Source organism: Mustelus asterias, chromosome 8 (assembly GCF_964213995.1).
Source record: "Mustelus asterias chromosome 8, sMusAst1.hap1.1, whole genome shotgun sequence".
NCBI classification, from domain to species: Eukaryota; Metazoa; Chordata; class Chondrichthyes; order Carcharhiniformes; family Triakidae; genus Mustelus; species Mustelus asterias.
The window spans coordinates 59,481,142-59,496,051 of NC_135808.1; the positions used below are offsets into that span (position 1 = coordinate 59,481,142).

The following is a 14,910-nucleotide window of genomic DNA, read 5'->3' on the forward strand; positions in this document are numbered from 1 at the left end:
CAAACGATTGAACTTAAGAGTTCAAAGGGACTTCAATTTTTTACACCAGTGCAGCAGTTAGAGATCTAATTGAGTCAAAAGTGGAACAAGACCAGTGTCAGAGGTTGGAAGAGTCACAGTAAGCCAAACAATTTCTCTCTGGCTACGTACCTGACCTCAACTGCATCCTCCATTACCGTCATATCTGTCTTGCATTTTGCTGAAGGGTTAATGGCCAGTTCTGCTGGGGGAATGACAAAGCTTTTACTGAGCGGCAGCCACATTCCTTCCCCAAGGGTGTAGGTAAACCTATATAATAAGAAGAAAATAAATATGCTTAGTAAGTGCAAGTGATTCTTTTACATTCTGACAACAATGCACATTGTGATTTATTTTTCTCTGATCCAGCTAACGCATTCTTTACATCAGCTGAAAATTCTTTCAAATGAGGCCTGTGCTGTGGGTAGGTTCAGCTGGGTAGGAAGCAAATGCTAGACCTAGGTTATATGCCTAATGAACACAGAGTTGCCATGAGAGGCTGAATTTTACATAGAGGTGGTACCCTTTGGAGGTGAGCCTGCCTCTGACGGACTTGGAGACCCTGGATTTCACAGTCATCAGACATTTAACTGTATGAGGATGCGACTTCCACCACCATAGAATCATAGAATAATAGAATCCCTACAGTGTAGAAGGAGGCCATTTGGCCCATCAAATCTGCACTGACCACAATCCCATCCAGCCCCTATCCCCTTAACCCCACGTATTAACCGTTCTAGTCCCCCTGACATTAAGTGGCAATTTTAGCATGGCCAATCCACCTGACCCTGCACATCTTTGGACTGTGGGAAGAAACCGCAGCACCCGGAGGAAACCCGCGCAGAGGGAGAACATACAAACTCCACACAGACAATGACCCAAGCCAAGAATCGAACCCAGGTCCCTGGTGCTGTGAGGCAGCAGTGCTAACCACTGTGACGCCGTGCTGCCAACACCATGTGGGAGGATGTCCCAGTTCCAAGAGTTGTAGGCCAATCAGATGGCCAGCAGAGGTGGCCACTGCAGGGACTGCAGTTAGGCCCCAAGCAGGAGTGTAATTGGAGGCTGGATGTGAAGGTAAGGGAGGAGGTCTGGGGGTGTTAACCCTTTCTGCTGGGGGGGAAGTGTCGAGCGTTGGGCAGAAGGTGACGGAACTGGAGGAGACATTCCCTCCACTGAGCTTAAAGCCAGATAAAATACCAGTGATGGCAGGTGGAGGCTCTTAAGTAGCCATTAATTGATCCCATAGTGGCCTCAATTGGCTCAAGTGTGAATGGACCATCCATCACTTACCCTGACCCTGATTAAATACCAGCAGGTTTTGAGTAGTCTACAGGGATGATGCCTCTTCCATCCCACCTGATATTATGACCCCTCCTACCCCCTGCCAGCCACTTCTGGGGGATGTGGGGTTGGGGCTGGAGTGTATATTCCAGACGAGGTTTCTGCAGTATAAAAGGTTAACGTTAAATATGTAAATATATAGTCTACATCATCAGTGACGCAAAATCACATGATAACAGCGTGTGCTGTGAGATAGGAGATGTGGAGCCTCGTGCTGAGTCTGTATTGCACACAGTTCTATAATGTTCAACAAAAGGTAAATTTGACCAACAATATTGTCTCCACAGTAAAGGTAAATACAGAACATGAACAACTCCATCTAAGACTGACAACGAAGGTAACAGAATTTTAATTATCGAATAGAAATCCCATTCAGGTATTCTATCAGCAGGTATCTGAAATCTAAAGTATTTGATTTGATTTGATTTATTATTGTCACATGTATTAACATACAATGAAAAATATTGTTTCTTGCGCGCTACATAGTCAAAGCATTCCGTGGAATGTGGGGTTTCCATAGTAACCATACTATGCACCTAAGTAGCCATAGCAATAGAACCATAGTGGGATTTACCAGAATTCCAAAAGGGAAGTGTTTGAGCCTTTGTCAGGCTGACATGCTTTCTGCATACTTCCACGAGTTCCTATTTTAATTTCAGGTCCCCAATGATTTGCTCAGTCATCACCACAAGCTCTCTGTTTTGAAAGTGCTGGGTTTCTTCAGTTGGATCTGCCTCCATCCCTGATAATCTGCTTCTGTTAGAATTCCATAAACATCACCTTTTTAAAATTAGATTTATTGCCCCGGTCTCAATTTTATCCAAAGGTGCCCCAACATTCAATTGGATACCAGGAACCTGGAACTAATCTGCTATTTGGACAGCTGTCTTGATGTCAAAATATTACTTTTCCTTTAAAAGGAGTTATCAATGTTGTCCATCTACTAACCATCCAATCATAGGCAGAATTAGCTTTCGGGAAGGTGGTGGCATGGTGGCATTGCCACTGGACTAGTATTCTAGAAACCCAGCATATTGCTCTGGGGACCCAGGTTTGTATCCCAGCATTGAATTCGAATTCAATAAAAATCTAGAATTGAAAAAAAGTCTAAAGATAACCATGAAACCAGATTGCAGATTGTTGTAAAAACCCATCAAGTTCACTAATGTCCTTTAGGGAAGGAAATCTGCCGTCCTTACTTGGTCTGGCCTACATGTGACTCAAGAGCCACAGCAATGTGGTTGACTCTCAGATGCCCTCTGAACAAGGGCAATGAGGGATGGACAATAAATGGTAGTTTACCTACGACACCCATGAATGAATAAAATAAATCTAGATTAAAAGAAAGTTGGTTACATGAGAGACAAAAAAATTTTGATTTGAAGTTTTGCTTGGGAATTACTGAGTGTCTTATGGATCTGGATTCATGGCTTGATTATCCTTCATAGACTCACGTTATTGCTTTCCTTTGAGGAATTTAAAGATCAAGTTCATTTTCCCCTTTCTATCTTATTTACTCCAATAAAAATTAACTTGTATGAATGTCGCTCCTTTTGTGTGGAAAATTGTTCCAAAGACGTTGGTAGCGACAAAATAAAAGGAGCTGCCATGATAAGGTTGGGGTGATTAGGAAGCGTCAGCAAAATCTTTGTCAAATCTTTGTCACCTAATGATTTGGATTAGAATATAGGAGGCATGGTTAGTAAGTTTACAGATGACACCAAGATGGGTGGCATAGTGGACAGTGAAGAAGGTTATCTTAGATTGCAACGGGATCTTGATCAATTGGGCTAGTGGGCTGACAAATGGTAGATGGAGTTTAATTTAGATAAATGCAAGGTGATGCATTTTGGTAAATTGAACCAGGGCAGGACTTACTAAGTTAATGGTAGGGTGTTGGGGAGAGTTACAGAACAAAGAGATCTGGGGGTACAGGTTCATAGCTCCTTGAAAGTGGAGTCACAGGTGGACAGAGTGGTGAAGAAGGCATTCAGCATGCTTGGTTTCATTGGTCAGAACATTGAATTACAGGAGTTGGGATGTCTTGTTGAAGTTGTACAAGACATTGGTAAGGCACACTTGGAATACTGTGTACAGTTCTGGTCACCCTATTATAAAAAGGATATTATTAAACTAGAAAGAGTGCAGAAGAGATTTACTAAGATGCTACCGAGACTTGATGGTTTGAGTTATAAGGAGAGACTGGATAGACTGGGACTTTTTTCTCTCAAGCATAGAAGGCTGAGGGGTGCTCTTATAGAAGTCTATAAAATAATGAGCGGCATAGATCAGCGAGATAGTCAATATCTTTTCCCAAAGGTAGGGGAGTCTAAAACTAGAGGGCATAGGTTTAAGATGAAAGAGGGAGAGATACAAAAGGGTCCAGAGGGGCAATTTTTTACACAGAGGATGGTGACTGTCTGGAACAAGCTGCCAGAGGTAGTAGTAGAGGCGGGTACGATTTTGTCTTTTAAAAAGTATTTAGACAGTTACATGGGTAAGATGGGTATAAAGGGATATGGGCCAAATGCGGGCAATTGGGACTAGCTTAGGGGTTTAAAAAAAAGGGTGGCATGGACAGGTTGGGCCAAAGGGCCTGTTTCCATGCTGTAAACCTCTATGGCTCTATAACTCTAAATTGGGTAGCTTTGGGAGGACACAGGGATAGATGGAGGGATTTTGAAAATTGATTTGAGTGTGGGTCTAGGTCGGCCTCAAATGGTAAGTTAACACAAGTGGCTGCAGCAAAGCTGGAGAAAGAGTGTTAATTAAATTTAATTAAATTTATTGGTGTCACAAGTAAGCTTACATTAACACTGCAATGAAGTTACTTTGAAAATACCCTAGTCGCCACAGTCCGGCACATGTTCTGGTACACTGAGAGAGAATTTACCATGGCCAATGCACCTAACCAGCATGTCTTTCGGACTGTGGGAGGAAACCAGAGCACCTGGAGGAAACCTACGCAGACATGAAGAGACTGTGTAGACTCTGCACACACAGTGACTCAAGCCAGGAATTGAACCCGGGTCCCTGGCGCTGTGAGGCAGCAGTGCTAAGCACTGTGCCACCAAGCTGCCCCATGCTGGGTAGGGGAGTTGCAGTGCAGGAAGAGTAAGTACATGGACGCTAGATGAGATTTTGAAGAAGTATGGAGCATTACGCGACCAGAGCTGAAGCGGGTTCACGAGAATGGCTGTGTTGGGTATGGGGTAGATGTGGTTTAAGACGCAGTCAGCAGAGCTTTTGAACTTATAGAAGGTGGATGAATGGAGGCTGGCCACGAGATCATTGGAGCAGTAAAGGCTGGAGGTGACAAAGGAACGGATAATGGTTTCAGTCACAGATGGGTGGAAAATGAGATCGATATTGGCAACATTAAGATTGTGGGAATAAGCAATCTTTGTGACGGAGAAGATGCAAAATAAGATGTTAAGCTCAGGATGGAATAGGATGCTAAGGGTTCAAACTAAACTTTTCTTCAGCTGGAAACAGTGGATCGAGAGGGTAGAATTGGTAGTGCGGCATTTATAGCCGAATTCTGAAGATAATTGCTTCCCAATATTTAGTTGGAGGAAGTTATGGTTCATGCAGAACTAAATGTCAGATAAACAATCTGAGAGCACAGAGAGTGTGAAGGGATTGAGAGAGGTGGTGGAGAAGTAAAGTTTTGTATAATTACCTTTCAAACCTGACTCCATCCTCCCCTTAGTAGGTGAAAAACATCAGCAGGAGTGGAACAAACCCTTAAATGGCCATTAATTGGCTACTAAAAGACTCCAATTGGTCAAGTGCTGGTGGGCTGCCTAGCACCTACCCCAGTTTGTGTAAAATTGTGGTGGGGTTTGGGGGTAGGCATAGAAGGTGCCCATGCCATCACATTTAATTTCATGACAATCCACCCCACGATACTGTAAAATAATTTTTTGGCGAAGAAGCACTGGAAAGGTATTGTGTGTTCAACTGTGCCCAAGATTGCAAAGTGGTCAAGAAAATTCCCAAAGAATTGAGGGGTGAAATTCAATGGTGGCAGAGTGTAAATTGGCCAGGAGCACATTGGCTACCCATTATAGACACAACCTGATTTTCCTGAAGATGATAAAGAGGAAGGTCAGGCAAGGTATGTAACTGATCATCAATCAGCCTGACTGAATTTTTATTTCACTCTTTCAGCTCCCTCCCCTCCAATTACTCTGAGGCCGCAAATCTTCGACCCTGACCGCAGCTGGGATTTTCCAGTCACGTTGCAGCAAATGGTGTTTTGGATGAGTGTCAAATTTTCCTTTCACCCTGGCAGCAGTGGCGGCGCATACGACATTAGAGAATTCTGGCCTAAAATATCTTTGAGGAACTTTTTAAAAAACTGGAGTCCACAGGTAACAAAGATGTCAGCATTGATCAGTAACAAGATAAAGAAAGGAAAGTGGAGAGAAATTGCCAGGCCTCACTAAATAAAGCTGGGAATTTGTCGCCTTTCCCAACACGTTTGGAGACAAATTGGCATTCAATTGGGCTAGAGAGTGCAGGGCCTGCTGTCTTCCCACCTTCCCCAATTAAGCCCGTTCCTGGAAAGTTCATGGATGGCCTTTCTGCCCTGATGTCAATTGAGGCCTTTAAGTGGGCGTTAATGATCACTTAATGGCCTCATACCACTGTACTTGCTGTTCAAAGAGCGACAAGTGGGCAGTTGCTATGAGGGGAACTCGTAAAGCAAAGTCCTATTGGAATTGATTGCAGACTTTTGGGGTCACCAGCTTGTCAGGCACTGACAGCCTGATGCAGGACTCCAGCATGAGGAAGGAGAGCCCACTGAGAAATTTTCCTACAGCCCACCTTCCACCCCCAACCCCGGCCTGTAACTCCCTCCTCACATCCCCCTCACTCACTTTTGGCTTGGGTCCCTTGCCAGTCTTGAGCCCGTGATGGGTGCATTGCTGGCAGCAACCAACACTTCCAGGAGCGTGCCTGCAGAGCTGCTGGCCTCGGATTGACAGCAGCCATCGGAAAGGGATGTGGGAACAGGGATGGGGGTGGAATTCCTGTTCCACCGTGGTCCTTGAACCCATGAAAGGCTCACCACGGGCCAAGTTGTGCCTGTCTTAAATTTTACCCCTGAAATTTGGCAGTCTAGAGATTTGTGTCTGGGTATGAATAATTTTAAAGTTTATTTATTAGTGTCACAAGTAGGCCTACATTAATACTGCAATGAAGTTACCGTGAAGTCCCTAGTCGCTACACTCCGACGTCCGTTCGGGTACACTGAGGGAGAATTTAGCATGGCCAATGCACCTAACCAGCACGTCTTTGGACTGTGGGAGGAAACTGGAGCACCCAGAGGAAACCCACACAGACAGGGAGAACGTGCAGACTCCACACAGACAGTGACTCAAACGGGAATCAAACCCGAGTCCCTGGCACTGTGAGGCAGCAGTGCTAACCATTGTGGCACCGTGCTCTGTATTCAGAATTCTGGTGCAAGATACTTATTACATTTGGATGTTTTTAATCTGCATGACTTCAGAGGATGCTGCCAGGTCTAAGAAAGAGAGCTTGATGGGAATTATTTGGGTTAAAATCTGGCAGATGGAATTCATCGTAAATATAAAAGAGATTGTACTTGGGATTGGTGGATCTTGTACCAAGTGAAGTTAAAAGATCACTTGAATGTCAGTCAACTCATTGTTCACTATGTCCAAATGGTTTGAGGTTGCAATAAGGATGCTTGTTCATATGGCCTTCTCAGTCAGGTCATAAACATAAACTCTGCCTCAGTGTCGACAAAACAAAGGAGATTGTCATTGACTTCAGAAAGTGTAATGGAAGGCATGCCCCTGTCTACATCAATGGGGATGAAGTAGAAATTGTTGAGAGGTTTAAGTTTTTAGGCGTCCAGGTCATCAACAATCTCTCCTGGTCCCCCCATGCGGACGCTATAGTTAAGAAAACCCACCAACGCTTCTACTTTCTCAGGAGACTAAGCAAATTTGGCATGTCTGCTGCAGCTCTCACCAACTTTTACAGATGCACCACAGAAAGCATTCTTTCTGGTTGTATCACAGCTTGGTATGACTCCTGCTCTGTCCAAGACCGCATGAAAGTACAAAGGGCTGTGTACAAAGCCCAGTCCATCAGTCAAACCAGCCTCCCATCCATCGACAGTCTACACTTCCCACTGCCTCGGAAAAGCAGCCAGCATAATCACGGACCCCACGCACTCCGGACATATTCTCTTCCACCTTCTTATGTCGAGAAAAAGATACAAAAGTCTGAGATCACGTACCAACCGACTCAAAAACAGCATCTTCCCTGCTGCCATCAGACTTTTGAATGGACCTACCTTGCATTAAGTTGATCTTTCTCTACACCATATCTGTGACTGTAACACTACATTCTGCACCCTCTTCTTTCCTTCCCTATGTACGGTATGCTTTGTTTGCATCGCGCACAAGAAACAATAATTTTCACTGTATACTACTACGCATATGACAATAATAAATCAAATCAGAAAATCAAATATTAACATTGTTCTACCACTGTGATCATGTTACCGATGCAATACTGTTCATGTTTCTGGTTGTCCTGACAGAAAAGCTCATGATCATCCTGACAAAGTTTGGAGATGAGCAACAAAGCTGATCAGAGAGGTATCAGGAATCACTCCTGAAGATAGGACTTTACTTTTCAAAAGGAGACATCTGGCAAGGAGCTCCTCGGGTTTTATAAGATAATTCACTGGATAGAAAATAAATCCAGAACAATATTCTCAGACACATATGCAGCAGAATCTGAGCCTACAGATTCAGGGTTAAATGCAAGTTCACTACGAGATAAACAAACCACTGTTGCAAACAAGAACAGGATCCAAATCAAATCAAAAGGCAGAATATTCAATGTTCCTTGTCTAAATAACCCACCGTAAACAAATACCCGTAAGACTTCTGAATTATATGTCAAGAAACTCAAGGTGCAATTCTAAGAAAAATAAGTGTTTTTCATTTTAAGGTCAATCATTGCCACTGGCAAGTGATTTTTGATTAATCGGACAGGACAGTTTTGACAAAACGATTGGTGCTCTTTATGCTGAAAATAAGTGATATTGTGAGTATGTTGTTTTGAGGTGGTGGCTTTCCAGTCTGCAGATAAATAAAACCTTTATTCACATGCATGTCGATCAGATAGAAGTATATGGTAATTTATATGCAAATAAACTATTACCCAGTAAATACTACATGCACCAGATAATGCTTTATGGCACAATGAAATTGTTGTAATTATTGATCTTATCTGTGTGCTGCAGAAGGATTGCAGCTCCAGGCCATTGCCGGACAATGAATTTTTGAGTACATAACTGCAGTCTCAGTCTCAAAATAGCTACTCCACAAAAGAAAAAACCATTATGTTTCTTTTTCCGTGTAAGAAATACATTAGATAAAAAGGACATTGAATTGAGTATTTTGAATTTTCCAAAGGCTAATTTCTGGAACGTCAAGGTCTCTGACCCATTAAGGAAAATTTGCAATTACTTTAATATGTCTGGGGAATGTTTCTTTTTAAATGTTTGAAAAGGACTGTTAAGAGCTTGCATCAATGGTAAAATGATCAGTTAGCGTTTTTGGATATTAAGGAATTTGGTTGTGACCTTGCAAATCTTGACCTGGAGGTAATAATAAGAGCACTTAAATTACTGAGTCTTCACAGCAGACAAACTAAGCGGAAAGAGAAGGGCTGAAGGGAGGAGACAAACCAACTGGATTCCTGAGCAGTCAGAGGCATGTTTAGGACTGATGCTGCTGTTTCTTTCACTTCCAAGTGGTACAATGTGCAGATTTGGCCAGATCATGCAAAGATAACGGTGATTCTGATAAATCAAATGGCTGATAGGAGCTAAGAATTAAGAAGGTGATGCGCGATTGATTCACACGGGAGGCTAGGACGTACCCGAGAATAAAGACTTTTATTCACGACAAATAGGAGCACACTACTTAACAATATTATCCCAGACTAAAGACTGCTAGGAAGTAGCAGTGACCTTTATACTCCTGTAAGAAGGCGGAGCCGAACGGAGTGTATCACATAAACAATAATAACAGGTGGAACACCCAAACCCTAACCCCAACAGTAACAAGAGTAACATATGTACAAGTACCCATAGTGGTAACCATCTATGGTTCACCACAGAAGGTTCGTGAAAGAAGCACGTCACCATGTAGAAGATTGCATGGGTAGAACACTGTTTAGGTGGAAGCTGCTGCCTACAGAGAAGCAGCTCAGTCTTTGAAGGAAAAGGACTGGAATTCTGTATGGAAGATCCAAACTGGAAAGATTGTACGTTGAAATTGGTGCCATACAGGCAGAGTGGACTGTCCAGATGATCCATGAGATCTACCTGTGTTTTATCTGTTAGTCCATGTGTAATTTATAGTTCATGTTTTGCCTGTTAGTTTATTTTTAATTTACATTGATCCTTCTGAAATCTTGTTTGGTAATTTCAATATTTGGAGGCCATTCGGTAAATTTGGTTCTTTTGATCGATGGATAATCATGGAGATCATTAAAAAAATAAAACTGATGGGTGACCTAGTAGAGATTTTTAATATTTAGAAGACATTATGAAGGATGGATGAAGAATGATCTTCCCACGAATGGGAGTACCAAGTCTAGAGGCCAAAACATAGTCACTCATAAATCCAAAACCGAATTTAAGAGAAACCTTTTCACCCTGTGAGAAGTTAAATTGTGGAATCTGCTCCTACATGAAGTAGTTCAGGCAAGTAAGAGATATCGGAGTACATGTTCATAGCTCCTTGAAAGTGGAGTCATAGGTGGACAGAGTGGTGAAGAAGGCATTTGGCATGCTTTGTTTCATTGGTCAGAACATTAAATATAGGAGTTGGGATGTCTTGTTGAAGTTGTACAAGACATTAGTAAGGGCACACTTGGAATACTGTGTGCAGTTCTGGTCACCCTATTATAGAAATGATGTTATTAAACTAGAAAGAGTGCAGAAAAGATTTACTCGGTAACTACCAGGACTTGATGATTTGAATTATAAGGAGAGGCTGAACAGACTGGGACTTGTTTCCCTGGAGCGTAGGAGGCTTAGGGGTGATCTTATTGAGGTCTATAAAATAATTAAGGGCAATTAAGTTTAAGGTGAGAGGGAAGAGATACAAAAGGGTCCAGAGGGGAAATTTCACTCAGAGGGTGGTGAGTGTCTGGAACAAGCTGCCAGAGGCAGCAGTAGAGACGGGTACAAATTTGTTTTTTGAAAATAATTTAGACAGTTACATGGGTAAGATGGGTATAGAGGGATATGGCTAAATGCGGGCAATCGGGACTAGCTTAGTGGCAAAAACTGGGTGGCATGGACAAGTTGGGCTGAAGGGCCTGTTTCCATGCTGTAAACCTCTATGACCCCTCTTTAATAAAAAGAGTAGCATCGATGCATTTAAGTAGAAGCTGTATAAATATGATGGAAAAAGAAATAGAAGTTTATACTGATGGGATTAGATGAAGAAGGGAAGGTCTGTGTGGAGCAAAAACACTATCATAGACCATTTGGACCATAGTGTTTTTGTGTTACACCTTCTGTGGAATACTATGCAGAATAACTTCAGGACGTTTATTAAAAAGATTTTAAATGTTTTCTTTAAATACTGGAAAAACTGTCAGACCTGCTGAGTTTTATTTCACATTTTTACCATTGGCATTTTGCTTTCATTGATCCATTAAAAGCTGGTTGTATTTTGTTTTGAAAAATCATTCATTTAAAATAAGACCATAAGACCATAAGACATAGGAGCGGAAGTAAGGCCATTCGGCCCATCGAGTCCACTCCACCATTCAATCATGGTTGATTTCAACTCCATTTACCCGCTCTCTCCCCATAGCCCTTAATTCCTCGAGAAATCAAGAATTTATCAATTTCTGTCTTGAAGACGCTCAACGTCTCGGCCTCCACAGCCCTCTGTGGCAATGAATTCCACAGACCCACCACTCTCTGGCTGAAGAAATTTCTCCTCATCTCTGTTCTAAAGTGACTCCCTTTTATTCTAAGGCTGTGCCCCCGCGTCCTAGTCTCCCCTGTTAATGGAAACAACTTCCCTACGTCCATCCTATCTAAGCCGTTCATTATCTTGTAAGTTTCTATCAGATCTCCCCTCAACCTCCTAAACTCCAATGAATATAATCCCACGATCCTCAGACGTTCATCGTATGTCAGGCCTACCATTCCTGGGATCATCCGTGTGAATCTCCGCTGGACCCGCTCCAGTGCCAGTATGTCCTTCCTGAGGTGTGGGGCCCAAAATTGCTCACAGTACTCCAAATGGGGCCTAACCAGTGCTCTATAAAGCCTCAGAAGTACATCCCTGCTTTTGTATTCCAAGCCTCTTGAGATAAATGACAACATTACATTTGCTTTCCTAATTACGGACTCAACCTGCAAGTTTACCTTTAGAGAATCCTGGACTAGGACTCCCAAGTCCCTTTGCACTTTAGCATTATGAATTTTGTCACCGTTTAGAAAATAGTCCATGCCTCTATTCTTTTTTCCAAAGTGTACGACCTCGCACTTGCCCACGTTGAATTTCATCAGCCACTTCTTGGACCACTCTCCTAAACTGTCTAAATCTTTCTGCAGCCTCCCCACCTCCTCAATACTACCTGCCCCTCCACCTATCTTTGTATCATCGGCAAACTTGGCCAGAATGCTCCCAGTCCCGTCATCTAGATCGTTAATATATAAAGAGAACAGCTGTGGCCCCAACACTGAACCCTGCGGGACACCACTTGTCACCGGTTGCCATTCTGAGAAAGAACCTTTTATCCCAACTCTCTGCCTTCTGTCTGACAGCCAATCGTCAATCCATGTTAGTACCTTGCCTCGAATACCATGGGCCCTTATTTTACTCAGCAGTCTCCCGTGAGGCACCTTGTCAAAGGCCTTTTGGAAGTCAAGATAGATAACATCCATTGGCTCTCCTTGGTCTAACCTATTTGTTATCTCTTCAAAGAACTCTAACAGGTTTGTCAGGCACGACCTCCCCTTACTAAATCCATGCTGACTTGTCTTAATCCGACCCTGCACTTCCAAGAATTTAGAAATCTCATCCTTAACGATGGATTCTAGAATTTTGCCAACAACTGAGGTTAGGCTAATTGGCCTATAATTTTCCATCTTTTTTCTTGTTCCCTTCTTGAACAGTGGGGTTACAACAGCGATTTTCCAATCCTCTGGGACTTTCCCTGACTCCAGTGACTTTTGAAAGATCATAACTAACGCCTCCACTATTTCTTCAGCTATCTCCTTTAGAACTCTAGGATGTAGCCCATCTGGGCCCGGAGATTTATCAATTTTCAGACCTTTTAGTTTCTCTAGCACTTTCTCCTTTGTGATGGCAACCATATTCAACTCTGCCCCCTGACTTTCCTGAATTGTTGGGATATTACTCATGTCTTCTACTGTGAAGACTGACGCAAAGTACTTATTAAGTTCCTCAGCTATTTCCTTGTCTCCCATCACTAGATTACCAGCGTCATTTTGGAGCGGCCCAATGTCTACTTTTGCCTCCCGTTTGTTTTTAATGTATTTAAAGAAACTTTTACTATCATTCCTAATGTTACTGGCTAGCCTACCTTCATATTTGATCCTCTCCTTCCTTATTTCTCTCTTTGTTATCCTCTGTTTGTTTTTATAGCCTTCCCAATCTTCTGACTTCCCACTACTCTTTGCCACATTATAGGCTCTCTCTTTTGCCTTGATGCATTCCCTGACTTCCTTTGTCAGCCATGGCTGCCTAATCCCCCCTCTGATAACCTTTCTTTTGTTTGGGATGAACCTCTGCACTGTGTCCTCAATTACTCCCAGAAACTCCTGCCATTGCTGTTCTACTGTCTTTCCCACTAGGCTCTGCTTCCAGTCGATTTTTGTCAGTTCCTCCCTCATGCGCCTGTAATTACCTTTATTTAACTGTAGAACCTTCACATCTGATTCTGCCTTCCTTCTTTCAAATTGCAGACTGAATTCTACCATATTATGATCACTGCTTCCTAAGTGTTCCCTTACTTTAAGATCTTTTATCACGTCTGGCTCATTACATAACACTAAGTCCAGAATAGCCTGTTCCCTCGTGGGCTCCATCACAAGCTGTTCCAAAAAGCCGTCCTGTAAACATTCAATGAATTCCCTTTCTTTGGGTCCACTGGCAACATTATTTACCCAGTCCACCTGCATATTGAAATCCCCCATGATCACTGTGACCTTGCCTTTCTGACATGCCCTTTCTATTTCGTGGTGCATTTTGTGCCCCTGGTCCTGACCACTGTCAGGAGGCCTGTACATAACTCCCATTATGGTTTTTTTGCCTTTGTGGTTCCTTAACTCTACCCACACAGACTCCACATCGTCTGACCCTATGTCGTTTAGTGCTATTGATTTAATTTCATTTCTAATTAACAAGGCAACCCCGCCCCCTCTACCCACCCCTCTGTCTTTTTGATAGGTTGTGAATCCCTGGATGTTTAACTGCCAGTCCTGAACCCCCTGCAACCACGTCTCTGTGATGCCTACCACATCATACCTGCCAGTCACAATCTGGGCCACAAGCTCATCTATCTTGTTCCGGACACTGCGGGCATTTAAATATAGCACCTTTAATTCCCTATTGACCGTCCCTTTTTGTTTTCGTAGTGTGGTGGACCTTGGTTTACTGAGCCTTTCCAGACACTGTGTCATATTTTGTGAGATGGGGACTATCGTAACCTCTCCTGAGTGCTGTCTTTTCGTGATTTTTTGTAATCCTAAGCAGCTACGCTTCCCACTGATTCCTTCACCTCTTGGTTCCCTGACTTTCCCTTCCCCCCCAATCTCTAGTTTAAAGTCCTATTGACCACCCCATTTACTCTCTTCGCCAGAACACTGATCCCAGCTCGGTCCAGGTGGAGACCATCCCAACGGTATAGGTCCCCCCTGCCCCAAAACTGATGCCAGTGTCCCATGAAAAAGAACCCTTCTTTCCCACACCACTCTTTCAGCCACGTGTTAACTTCCCTTATTCTTGCCTCCCTATGCCAATTTGCACGTGGCTCGGGCAGTAATCCGGAGATTATGACCCTTGAGGACCTGTTTTTTAATTTGAATCCTAGCTCTTTGTAATCTCTAAACAGGTCCTCTTTCCTAGACTTGCCTATGTTGTTGGTACCAACATGGACCACAACAACTGGATCCTCCCCCTCCCTCTCCAGTATCCTTTCAAGCCGGTCAGAGATGTCCCGCACCCTAGCACCGGGCAGGCAACATACCATGCGGGACACTCTATCCTGCTCACAAAGGCTCCTATCTATCCCCCTGATAATAGAATCCCCTACAACTACAACTTGCCTATTTACTTCCTCCCCTTGAATGGCCTGCTGAACCATGGTGCCTTGGTCAGCTGACTCATCCTTCCTGCAGCCCTGTTTGCCATCCACACAGGGAGCAAGTGCCTCGTACCTGTTGGACAGGGTCAAGGGCTGAGGCTCCTGAGTTCCTGACTGCTGGTTCCCTTT

At 43.3% G+C, this 14,910-nt stretch overlaps 1 protein-coding gene across 1 annotated transcript in view; it reads right to left on the reverse strand.

Moving 5' to 3' along the window:
• Positions 1-14,910, reverse strand: part of astn1 (astrotactin 1) — a 2,581,734-nt gene that overhangs the window by 1,195,232 nt on the left and 1,371,592 nt on the right. Inside the window, exon 13 of the mRNA XM_078219174.1 lies at positions 151-288. Within this exon, the coding sequence (XP_078075300.1) occupies positions 151-288 (138 nt within the window). The remainder of the gene's footprint in view (positions 1-150; positions 289-14,910) is intronic.